General features: G+C 40.2%; 1 protein-coding gene across 4 annotated transcripts in view; it reads left to right on the forward strand.

Annotated features, from left to right (window-relative positions):
- Dh31 (diuretic hormone class 2) overlaps positions 1-12395 on the forward strand; it is a 143362-nt gene extending 130967 nt beyond the window's left edge. For 2 of the 4 annotated variants that reach the window (XM_019055537.2, XM_019055541.2), the window contains 3 exons: positions 599-705; positions 6840-6944; positions 12126-12395. In XM_019055537.2, coding sequence (XP_018911082.1) covers positions 599-705; positions 6840-6944; positions 12126-12273 — 360 coding nt within the window. In that variant the 3' untranslated portion in view covers positions 12274-12395. The remainder of the gene's footprint in view (positions 1-598; positions 706-6839; positions 6945-12125) is intronic. The other 2 variants (XM_019055540.2, XM_019055542.2) reach the window with 1 other exon arrangement.
- Positions 12396-13253: the final 858 nt, after the last annotated feature.

Below are 13253 nucleotides of genomic sequence, written 5' to 3' on the forward strand. Positions count from 1 at the left end.
ACCAATCGACATCGATTTAATGTACAGGTAAATAAAAAACAGTGGGGTCAAAATCAGTGAGGATACCTCCATTTACTATAAAAATTTCAAGTAAGTTCCGATATTTCGAAAATATGCTCAGCCAAGATTTTGATATTTCTCGATTTTAAGTCTACACGTGCCATAGATTCACATTCTGCAAACCGTTCTTGGGTACATATCTGTCGCGATTTTTTCTGCTTCAAGTCCACTGTGTGTAGGGGTACTTGAGAGTCACCGTTAGTTAGTCTATTACCAACCTCCTTTGTCTATTGAATCCACCCACTTCCACCGATAGGATTCCACCATACTCTTTTTGTCTTCTTTGTCCATAGCTTTGCCTAAAAATTTGCAATAATCGGCCCGGTGATGACGATCACCCGGTTTTGAATTTTCACTCTTCAATTAGCGAAACGGTCCATTAACGGGCGACGCTGAGCAAGGATCCGAAAGTTGAAGAAGAAATTAGTCGTATCATCGGCGTGACTGGAGATACGGAAGCTGCGTCAAATCAAATTTATTAGCGTGGAGGCAGCTTGACAGGTGTCGTTCATTTCTGTCGTGTTTTGAATTGTTGCAGGTCGTCTCCCCGTCCTCCCTGATGGCAGTCACAAGCGGGCTCCTCCTAGGAATTCTAATCCTCCTCACAGCCACCCAAGCCTCCGAAAGTGTCCCTTTCTCAGCAGGGTGAGTCAACTTTACTTTCAACTTTTCCCGACTTTTCATTTGGACTGCGATTGCCAGAATGAACCTAATTGGACGTATTTCTATCAAACGGAACTAAGCGTCATAGGGGGAGGAAGGGAGAGGGGGGCTTGGATTGGCGGGTCTTGCGGAACGCGATGCTCGTTCCGTCCTATATACTCGCAATGCTTTTCCTTGGCGCTTAGTTCCGTTTGACAGGACGCGCTATCCGGGATTCTAAAATCCTCAAAAGGAACTCAATTTGGCGCTTGGTTCCGTTTAACAGAAATGCGTCCAGTTAATCCACTTCACAATGCCTAATTTCCATTAATGTTTTTATTTTAGATCGGAAAATCATGAAAAATAACGGATTACGAGGGAGTTCGCCCCCTGACCGCCAGGCGGCAAGCCCCGGGAGGCGCATATACCGCCCGCTAAAGTTCACTTTGTGGGCCCTCGTGAGTTAATCTAGATACAGCCAGCTTAATAATTAGGGACTATCTCCTATCAGTTGCCACAAAAATCATGGAGATCGGTTTAGTTGAAAATTAGAATGAACTATGAAGAAACATGAAAATTTAGGAGCTCAGAGAGCTTATGGTTATGAAAACTTTCAGTGGCATTTCCTCGCAAAAAATTTAAAAAGAACATAAAGAGCCTATTGTAAACTTTTGCTCAAGCAATAAAAACTTATATTGTTAAAAATGGCTTAGAAATCACTATAGATACATCGGAAAAGTCTGAAATTCGCTATTAGCTTCTCGATCTGCGTGAAGAAATTTGTATATGTCGGAAGCAATTAGTCAAATAGGGCATTTTATCACATGCCTAGACCGGTAGTCACATTTTGACAGTTTACGGAATTCTGTAAATTTACGGCAAGGAGTTCACGGGTTTTCAATATTTTGGGAAGAGTAACTCTTCAAATCTGTGAACTCTCCTTGTTCCTTCCTTTTTACATGCCTTTAGTACATTTAGATGTTAAAATGTTAAAAATTCTATGTTTTATTGATATGATATGTTTCTATAATTTCATGATAAATGTGCATTCAAGTCTTAAAATCGTCTAAAATACTATTGTACACCGCATATTTTTACAGAGAATTCATTCTGAGAGGAGCAACGAATTATTTTGTCTGAAATTAGGGTAAACTATTAAAATTGGAATCTAAGTAAGAGTATTTGACTATTTCCCAAAGCATTCGACAAAATGCCTGGTTTGACTTTTTGCCTACGACACATACGACGACAAAGATATGATTTGATGTGGATGAGTCACGTGGAAACTCGTGTTGCCAACACTGTAAACTGACAAGGCGCCAAGGTCATCGCTCAATACTTGCGGATGCCCGCTTTTTCCTCGAGAGATCGTGACACCTGAGAGTGATACCACTATTCGGCCACATGGGAGCTCGTGTTGCCTATTCTGGAAACTGAAGGCGAACTGAAATTGAGCTTAAGTCACCGCTCGATGCTCAGCGAGGTCTATGTTCACGCAGTTCATAATTTGTTTTACGAGCAAGAGAGAAAAAAAATTATATACGGTCTCGATAGACGATCAAATTCCCGAACCAATTACCATCAAAGTGTCGGGAGTCATCAGTCTTAAACTCATTAATTTGTTTAATTTTAAAATGGAAACTTGGCCGAAATGTTTCCTGAGGCAGGAAACGATGAATGGTGGCACTCCATTCTGATCTTACTTTGAACAAAATAGGGCGGCCCGTCAAAATTTGATGGTAGATGGGCACCAACTGACCATCAGTCATCAGCATGTCTACTTTGATTGGAATGGGTTCGGAATTTGATCGTCTATCCAGGGCTATAAAATTGATAAATTAATTAATTAACGGTGAAAATTCTGAAGTGTCGTAATGAAGATCCAAATTTTTCGATTCCACTCGTCCACGCGTAGGTCAGCTCGCGGCGGCGGACCTGTGACGGCCTTTGATTTCTGGCCGGAATCCGAAAGTGGGGCGCAATTTGTCGGCGGCCCATAAACCGTTTTACGAGCCCGGGGGGGGGGGGGGTGTTCATTTGGGGTGCGGTTGGGCCGCGCCGAGGTGGCCGCAACCAGCAACACTTGCCAGTGCAGTTAACGTCCGCGCCCCATAACGTCGCAACCCTGACGTCAGGGCGTAGCTGCTTTTTTTCATGAGCCCTATCTTTGGTATAATTCCACATTTCCCAGGGTTCACTCGGGTATCCAGATACGCTTTCACATCGAGGGAGGGGGGTAATCAGGAAATTCTTGCTCGCGCCGCTCAAATGAGAAAATCAAGGTCTGCGCCCCGAGCCTCGACTCAGTCCTCTCCAAGGTTGCCAGATTTTCTAGTAAAACCCGCGAACGTTGCGTTGGAATGAACGGGAAAACTCCTGATTTTCAGTACAGTCTGGCGGCTATGACCCTCTTTTTGCCGGCTTTAGGTGTAAATCAACGTTCTTCTCTACGATCTAATGTAAAATTCTCATTCGAATTGACAGCCGTGCGTAATCCCATGAGACATTTCGCGGTTTTTTCACGTTGCGACTGTGAAATTTGTTGCCGAATTGAAGGGAATTTTATTTCAAGGGTCGGGGCTTCGATGCAGGTTCTGTCCGTTTAGAGAGAATTATCTGTGTTTTCGTGTTATTTTCGATAGTTATAGGAAAAGAAAGTGCGGTTTACGTCAAACTCAGCGAAGAAACCTATGGATAAACCCGGAAATCCAAGAATCAACGCGAGGCTTAGGTCAATACGTGTTTCATTTCCTATCATATGGAGCACTTAAAAATGGGTATGAAAAGTGAAAAAATATAAGTGAAACATCAATCATTGACATTTGACCTAGATTTAAACGTTGAATTCTGTTCTAAGTGTTTGTTTCCTACGGACGATTTATGCCAAGATTGTTGAAAATCGAGGATTACCGGTGACCTGAAAATTTCTAGGGGCTTGCGAGGTGCTTTCGAAATAATCCATCAACAACTCGAAATTCTTCGATTTGAAGTTATCCGATCGGAAGTATGGAGCTCAATTGGTCGTACTTCTGCTAAACGGAACTAAGCGGAATTGGGGTTGGTTTGACGCGGGTGCAGTCGAACGACGAGATCAGGGGCGTGGCATGCTTTGCGATATATCGATTGATCTACCATTTAAACGTATGGAAAAGGATCGAGTATTAGGGTATTCGCAGCGAACACCCTAATAATCGATTCTTTACCATAGCTCATATGGGGAAATATCGATAATCGATCATTCACGCCTCGCCACTGGACGAGATCGTCCCGTCTTGTGCTTACAATGATTTTCCACGGCGCTTAGTTTCGTTTGACAGAACGCGCTATCAGGGATAAATCCTCAAAAGGAACTGAAATTGGCGCTTTGTTCCGTTTAGATACGTCAAATGAAAATGCACAACCTAGAGGTTTCGACGTAAATACTAGTTTCGATAATCTCGAAGTAATCGGACGGCAGATTTGACAGTGAGATGAGGATTATTCCACACACCAAACTCGAAACCAAAAAATCTCACCCAGACATGACAACACGGTGGGTTGTGTGAAAACCTTGTTTCGTATTTCATCTGCATCCACATTGCTGAAAATGACATCACGTTTCCCACCTCCGACCCCTCTTATCCTTACCCTATGCGCCCCCTCCCGTCTTAGCCGTGTAATCACATTCAACGACTCAGGAAAAAAGCGTGTGAGAAATAAACGGCCAGGTTTTACGCTCGCCAACAGTTTCTAATTATTTCCAACCGGAGGGAAACAGAAGTAATCCTGCGTTCCTACGTCAGGAGATGGGGGTTGGTGTAGAGGGGTTGATGAAGGGGCCCATGAGTAGGAGCAACCTTTAAGATTTTGATTTCTTCCTTCGTATCATCTCAAAGTGAGGTCGAGCCAGAGACTACACTGCTGCGTCCATAACGACGGTGAAACTACCAAACCACGTATCTCGGTTTGCGACGTCGCAGACTTCCTGTCATACTTATTTTTTAAATGGAAAACTACTTAACGTCCAGTCTTGAAAATTTCTGTGATTTTTCCTCTTCGTGCGGAGAAAATTCTGTGAAAATTTCAAGGAATGATATTGATTTGGTCTACTTCAAAAAAATAAAATGCGAGCGTAGATTTTTAAACACCGCAAACGAGATACGTGGTTTGGTAGTTTCACCGTCGATAAGCAATTTTCCGTTCCAAGGAGAGATCCAAGCTCTATACAGAGTGCAATAGAGGGTTTTTTTAATTCGAAATTTAAAAGAAACGTCAGTGGCTCCTGGGCCTCGAAGAGGGGGCACAAAAATGCTTATCCTCCTAAAAGCTGGCTCGCTTTAGGATAGAAATATTATCTACCGCTTACCTCCATGCCAGCAACCGTTTAAAAGATTAGAATGAGTGGGGGAACTTACGGGACATGCTGTACACTGAAAAGAAAGATTGGTAGGATTTACCATTCCTACACGCTGTAGTTTACACAGCGTGAATTCTAAGTCGATTCTGCCGGAGGGATGGTTACCTGTACCAGTATATGGTAACGTTTACCTTTTTTCTGGCAGAATTGACTCTGAATGTACGCTGTGTGAAATACAGCGTGAAGGAATGGTGAATTCCACCAATCTTTTTTTCAGTGTATGAGATCTATGTAAAGAGTCTGTGGAACATAGAAATTCCCCTCACAAACTGAGTTAAAGCGTTTGTGCATCGCCCTTATCTCACCTGCCCCTCACACAACTTTGACCGAAGAAGTTGAACACTCGAAGGGATTTAATTATTACCGCTGAGTTCAAAGCTATTTTAAGACTTTTTAGATCCTAGAAATGCTACTCACAATATGAGGGTGGGCATTCGTGACACCAAGCTCCCCACCTCCCTCTCCCTTAATACAAGTTACGGCCGAAGAAATGGCGAACAATCGAGAGGCCCCGATTTAATTGGGCTGCTCAAAGCTGCGTTTTGAAAATTGGGAAGGGACGACTTTGACGTGTCGCCGAGTAAAGGGTTGACGTTTATCAGCGTTTCCTTTCTGCGTCGAACGGGAGGATTAATCCGGTTCCGCCCACAGGAATTGCGCCTATTCATTTCGGCGTCATAAAAGCACCGAATCTCCGGGGGCTGTCAGCCGCGGCGCCGAAAGCTCGTTTGATAACGTGTCAGAAACTGTCGAAAAACTAATCGCTCGTCTATTTACGAAACGACTCCGGCGGAGAAAACTACCCGGAACTAGCGGTGAGCCCACGGATTAGTTTACGGGCTTCCACGAAAAGGCGGGGGCCCAACTATGAACGGCAATTTTTCATCCTGCTCATGTCGTGTTAGTAAATTTCTTCAAAATGGTATCGCTTACTGTGATGCGGTCTCCAAAGGCCTCTCTCGATGCTCCGCGGAATTTGAGTGATGGGGTATTTTGGACTCGCGACTCACGTCATCGCCACATGCATCCATCATTAGCTTGCGTTTTGTCCGATTAAATTCGGGGGTTAGTTTTCCCGTGGATGACCGAGAATTGACGAAACCTTTTTAATAGAATGATTTCGATGCTTTAGAATCTCCGATCATGTTGTATCCTTTTGAAAGAAAACAATTCATAACTTTGAGAAACATTTGAAGAATTTAATTTGAATTAGTGTAAATAAATTAGTAAGGCCCAAACCGGTATAGATCTCTCGACGTGACTCCAACTTAATATTCCATTGCAAACTGCCTGAGCTGAACACTCTCCCTCCTCAGTTTCGTGCTGGTGCGCATTAGAGTTCAAAAAATTATTTTTGACTCTAATTTTAAGTTTTGGAACTTCTTGGCTTTGTTTTCCCCACGAAATGGTGTGGACCCAGCACCATTTCTCCACCTTGTTCCACCTTGTTAAATACATTAGACGATACCTAATGTATTTTGACGTATTTTTTTGTTTTTGTTTTTTTAAAAGAGGAAAGAAAACCAAACAACACCGAAGTATGAAATTTTGTAAAGTAATTTTTCATAATCTGAGATGGAAACGCTATGCAATCAAACCGACTTGCATTATTGAGATTATAGGACAACACGCATGGACGCAAGATGCTGACGAATTGCCGACGATCGCTAACTGCTTTGCGACGTATTATAATACATTTTATTTAACTTAATGAAATTGTTCATTTTTGTTTTTGTCCCAGAAGGAAGAGCTATATGTCTGAAATGGAGGAGCCCGACACAGAAATGATGCTAGAAATGTTGGCGCGATTAGGTCAAAGTATCATCAGAGCCAACGACTTAGAAAAGTAAGTCCCCATAATGTGTATATATGTACTATCTAAGTTATGGAAGTGAAAACACGAGAACGAAAAAAACGGCTCTACATCTCGGGCCAACTGGACGTATTTGAGGCGTCCAGTGCCGTGGCGTGCTTTGCGATGTATCGATTGATCTACCATTTAAACTTATGGAAAAGGGTCGATAAACAGGGTGTTCGCAACAAACACCTGTTTATCGATTAATAATCGATTCTTTACCATAGTTTTAAATGGGGGAAGTATATCGATAATCGATCATTCACGCCTCGCCGGTGGCGTGGAGGCATTGTACACTGGACCGAGTCAATAGGAGAAGTCGGAAAAAATCTGGCAACTTTGAAAGCTTATATTTTCAAAAGTATGTGACAAAAAAGTTTAGGAGTGGTTCCATTGATGTTTTCAGGAAATTTCCTTACGGGAACCCCCTTTGAAACTGAATTTGTGACGAAATGAACATAAAAATTTGAAATTTTAGCCAAAAATCTCAGATCCAACCTCTTCTATCAGTTCGTTCCACTGTGCGTTGGGTGCAGAATGGGTATTTCTTGGTGCAGTGTTTCACAAAGTCCATTGCTAATTTATATTTCAGAGAGGAAACTATTAGGCAAATTTTCTGAAATTTTTAGTTTCAGAATTTTAAAATAACATAGCAAATTACGTAAAAGTTTTAACAAATTCCATGTGCATTTGCTTTAATTATAGTGGCAAACGTTAAGATCCTGAGACACCAAAACCGAGAAATGTCCTTTTTTCACCCAGCCCTTCATTTATGCTAAAGAGCACTATGTGCATAGGTATTGCGTACAGAATAGTTCTTTTTAGAATAATTATTGACGTCCGATTTTTAGCGAGAACTATTCTGGCTCGATAATGCTGATTGCTGAGGTTCAATGTTGCATATTAATCACTTTGAAGGCAATGTTCGGCAGATTTGTGACTAGTTTTTGACCAATCTCAAAAAAGGCAAATTTTAGCCTCGACCTCAAACATCGTTTGAGCACCTCCTGACAGTGGCGAGGCGTGAATGATCTATTACAGAGATTTTCTCATTTGAAACTATGGTAAATAATGAATTATTAAGGAGTTCGTTGCGAACACCCTGCTTATCGATCCTTTTTCATAAGTTTAAAAGCAGATCAATCGATAAAACGCAAAAATTAAAGTGCTTTGGAATTCATTAAAGACTCGAAAACACCTTAATATTTACAAAACACACCTTATATTGGCTTGTCCTTTCATACATAGGAATAGTCCTCTCATGGCTTTTTCTTCATCAATTTAAATGAGAATAATCCATTAATCCATGCAGAGTGTGCGAAAATTTCAAAATCATGAGTTGAAAAACGCTGACTCCACGAGATTAAATATTAGAGCCTCACACAGAGCGAAGCGACATACTATCAGCGCGGAAGCCGCACTGGCGCCTACAAACCTAAGGGGATACTTCACTGCGATACTTCATTGCGCAATGCGTGAAGTATCCACTTAGGTTTGTAGGCGCCAATGCGCGTTTTGCTCTGCCCGGCCGCCTGCCGCGCCGCAGTGTGCCACGGCGCACTGTGGATTGAGTCAATGGTAGAGGTCGGACATGATTTAAAAACTTCAAAAGCATATATCTTCACTGTTGTAAAATTTTGATGTTAAAAGAGTAATTTTATTGGTTTCCTCGTACAATTTTCTGTAAAAAGCACCCCTTAAAATTAAAATTGTGATGAGATAATCGGAAAATTTTACAATTTTTGTCAAAAATGTCATGTCCATTGACTCGATCCACTGTGCGGCGCCTCAAGCAACTCTTTCACAACAGAGGTGCTGCACAGTATCGTACGAAATTGAAGGCGCTCCACCATATTAAGAATGACACGCATCTTTTAAGTGTTCAGAGCTTTCCTTGCTAAATTAATCAAAATAATACGGCACAAAAAGAGAGCGGTAGTAAAAGAAACTCACTAAGTCCTAGCATCCGTATTTAAAACTTTTACCATAATTTTTGAACTTCATCAGAGAAAAAAGTGACTCGATTTAGGCAGAAACATTCTTGGGTGTGCCGTTAAGAAGATTTTTATTTTGAATGAAGAATAAAATAGCTGAATGAAAGCTGGTTTCTGCTTGATGTTAGTGACTTTTCTTCCTTAAAACAGCATTGTTTTCTTTATTGATTCAAAAGGAAATCTTCTCGGCGGTAAATTTGAGCAGATTTCTGTTTGAATCAAATCACTTTTTCTTCTAATGAAGTAAAAAATCATGCTGACCGTTATTAAATATAGATACTAGGACTTAGGAGTAAGTTTTTCAAGCAAACTAATCATTATTCCAAGACATTATAAATTGTCATCCAAAAACGTCATGAGCGATCGTCGTTTGGATTTGATTGCCTTTTGTATTGGGTCTCAATTGGTAAGTGGACCAAAACTCCCGAGCCGAAAAAACACGTGGACGTAAACCACTGGGAAAAACAGGTGCGTGGACAAACATTTTTTTTACGAAGTGTCCTATAACCCTCGATATGGCTCCCATGACTTGTTAAGCAATGCACACATTTCATCATGTATCGTCACCTTCGGGCCATCACGAGCGCTATGCAACGTTTAACAAATTTTCGCCGCCATTTGACTTTTTGACAGATATTATTTGTCGAATCTGTTTGAAATTTTCACTGGATTTTATCGGCAGCACAGAGAAAATTCAGTGAAATTTTCGGACAGCTTCATTGAAAATTCTCACTGTAAAAAATAAAACAGCGGCGGAAATTTTAAACGTATCATGGCGCTTGTGATACTTTGACCGGAGGGTGACAATATAAACCTATTTTGCCGCCGAGAGTTCAACGGCGAGTCGAAGGAGGATATCTCACAAGCAAAAGGCACGGTAAAATGGTCAACTGGCAAGATCAGGGAACTTGTTTATTATTAAGTCACTTTAAATCCCGTAAAACAGAGTGAAATCCATTAGGAGCTTGGATGGGAGGGCTTAGAAGGGAGAGGGGTTCGAAAAGAACGTAATTAACGTTGGGATCTGACGTTGTGCGGAGTGATGACGTGGTTGGTGCGATAAAGCAGCTGCATCGAAATTCGAGAGGGAAAGGGGTGAGTTAAGAAAAGGATTCAACCATAACGTACTCCGAAGGAAGGTCAAGACGCCAAGAGTTTCGTTCTACCCTCCTCAGGGACAGAGAACTATTCTAAGAGAAGGTGTAAACTTCAATTTGTCAGAGAGGGGGAGAGTTTAAAATCGGGAAGTTAAATGGCGCCAAGGTTTTCCGAAACTTTCGTCACTTCCGGCCAACATGCCCCTCTCCTTTCCGGGTTTTCGCGATTTTGTTCGCATTTTTAAAGCTAAAATTTTTGTAACTAAAATTAGGAGAAAATTAAGTAAAACCTTCATACATCGTATTATAAAATAGTCGATCCTTAAATAGCTCCTTTCAATGAGAAGACCTCATATAGACCGCGTTTAGCAGAAAGGAATCAAGCTACATCAGCTATTGCAAAATTTATCTGAACAATATAATTTTTTACGAGAGAAAGTTTGAGGGGATTTCTTTGACAATTTTGAGGAATTTACATCGTACTGTGCAGAAAATTCACTGGAATTTGCACAAGAGTCCGCACAACCATTTTCATGTAAAAAAGTAAATTGTCCACTTACTTTGGTTATAGCTGATGTAGTTGGTTCTTTTTTGCATAACGCGGTCCGTATGATTTACGTTGTGATGGAGAGAGATTTAAGGAGATCCTTAACATGGCATTATCAAAAGGACAATTTTAACCGATCTCGAGTGAAATTCAACAATCGAATTTTGGAAATAGTTCCTCGTAAGGGATTACAACGATTGACCTATGCAGAAAATAAAAAATACGGTGGAATTTTTTTTTAAAATACTCACAATCTCTAAGGTAGATACAAATCTACTGTGGACCTTTCAAAACCAGCAAAATGTTTCTTCTGAACTTTTTAATTCTTATGGAGGCAAATAGTTGTGATACTTTGCGAAAGGTCTATTCCCGAAGTAATATTGTTGAATTCTATTTGACACTTAATAGAAAATTCTCTTTTGTGTGATGCTATGCTAGGGCTCTCCTTCAACCTCATTTAATCATAATGTAAACAATACGCGGTTTCCTAAGGAGCAACCATGAATATGATTACGCCCTATGCTTCGATCATATACAAGAGAAGCATACTAATCTCGATTTCAATCTTCCCAAAATTCCGCTGTTATTTTTCAAAAAAACGTATTAAAAAACACGTGTTAGAAGTGCCTTCAATTTCAAATGACACCGAAGCTGTACCTATCACCGTAAAAAATTGTTCGCGAAATTTTTGTTGACATGTTGCTGAATTTGAAGTCTAAGGTTGAATTCGGTTCATTTGGAAGACCATCGTTATTGGCGCCATCAAGTTTGTAGAACACCTCTATCCTAGTAGTAAAGCTTGTCATTTGAGAGAAAACCTCGCTTTAGAAACATTCTGACTCTTTTTAAGAGTTCTTTCATTCCTGTAGTGTACCAAAATCGATGCACAGCTGTTTATGTTCTTAAAGACGCTCGTTGGAAGCGCCTTCAATTTCATAGAATACCGCAATCGTAACACCGTCTCTTCTCTGCCAAAACCTTCATATGCGCTACTCAATTACTCTGACTTTGCAGAAAACGTCATCGCGCATTAACAATAGGGTCATACTTTTAAATGATGAGCAATCTCAAAAAAAAGCTTTTTAGCCTTTTTTTTGGTGGTAGTTATAACATCAAAACAGCACGGCAAAAGTGAAACTTTGAACTCGGATGGTATCTCTATTTATGATGTGGCATAGTTCGTGTCACACGTCAACTTTACAACTTTTTTGAATGATCACTGATGATCACTGTGCAACAGAATTGGGTCTAATTTTTCATTACCTCCCAGGAATACTAGCTAGAAAATTTGTATAGAAGTGTAAAAAAAAAAAAAAAAAAAAAAAAAAAAAAAAGTATACTCTTAAAATGTGATTTGGGACCAGAAATTTTGAAGACTTTTAATAGGTATGTTGTTATACTGACGTTACCGTTGACGTAACATTTAAAAAGCGCATTTTAGTGTATTCTCTGAAGGAAATACACTATTTTTTTGTGATACCTATGACCCTTCAAAAGTTAGAAATACGAGTCTAAAATGTGTGCCCTGTTTCAGCTCCAAGCGAGGTCTGGATTTGGGTCTCAGCCGTGGCTTCTCAGGTTCTCAAGCAGCCAAGCATCTGATGGGACTAGCAGCAGCCAACTATGCTGGAGGCCCAGGCAGGAGAAGGCGCGCCAGCAATATTCTTCCAAACGAGATATAAATACAGAACCCTCCGTCACTACCCCATCAAAGATGACATCCAACAAGAGAGGCAACACTAAAAACTTCTGTAGACATCATTTGATGTAATTTTCTATTCAGTAAATAATTTTCCTCCCTTCACACCTGATGTTGAAACTTTCTTTTCTTACTAATATTTAAAGTTAAAAATTTGGCATGGATGAAAAAAAGAAAAACTATTGTGAAGAAATACTTGGGTTCATTTCATAAGCAAGCAATAGGCACCAAGGTTTGATGGTTGATAGACTAAGGGATGCTGTAAAGCTTTCTGGATTGACTTGAGTGTATCAAAGCTGAGACAATAAAAATGGAGCAGAAAAACTTTATCAAACCAGGTTTACTATCGAAAATTTTGATGCCATTAGTCTCAAGTATGGATTCTTTGGATCTTTTTCTTTACTATTACATAGACCATTTACTTACTCTTTTAGAGAAAATTCGAATACAATTTATGCACAAATTTGCCCAGAATAACAAATGAACCCCTCCCCTCCCGCCAGGATAATTTTATCAACAGTTTGGAGGAAAACCTGTATCCAGGATTGTACTGTTCAACGGATCAATTGGCCTGTTATGGAATACAGTTTTGTCACTCACAAGTCATCACAGTGTTTCTACGGCTTCTGACGGCTCCTAAAAAGATCCACGGCGGATCGTAAAATGGGAACAGTAAAAAACAAAAACAAAACAAAAACAAAACAAAAAAAGGCAACAGAAGAATTGAAGTTGCTGCTCTAATTAATTCAAAGACTTCAAATCTGATAAAATGTGCAGTAGAGAGTAAAAAGCTACAAGTCAGAACTGTTTGGTCTAAATGAACTAAATGAACTGAAAATTCTCTATCATGTTCCCCTCATTGATGGACTGTTAACATTCCGATTAAAACCTTCATACCTACTTGTACCAATAAATTACTTAAAAATAAGGGAAGAAAATTAGTAGTAAAACTAAAAAGCAACA

Source organism: Bemisia tabaci, chromosome 5 (genome assembly GCF_918797505.1).
Source record: "Bemisia tabaci chromosome 5, PGI_BMITA_v3".
Taxonomy (NCBI): Eukaryota; Metazoa; Arthropoda; class Insecta; order Hemiptera; family Aleyrodidae; genus Bemisia; species Bemisia tabaci.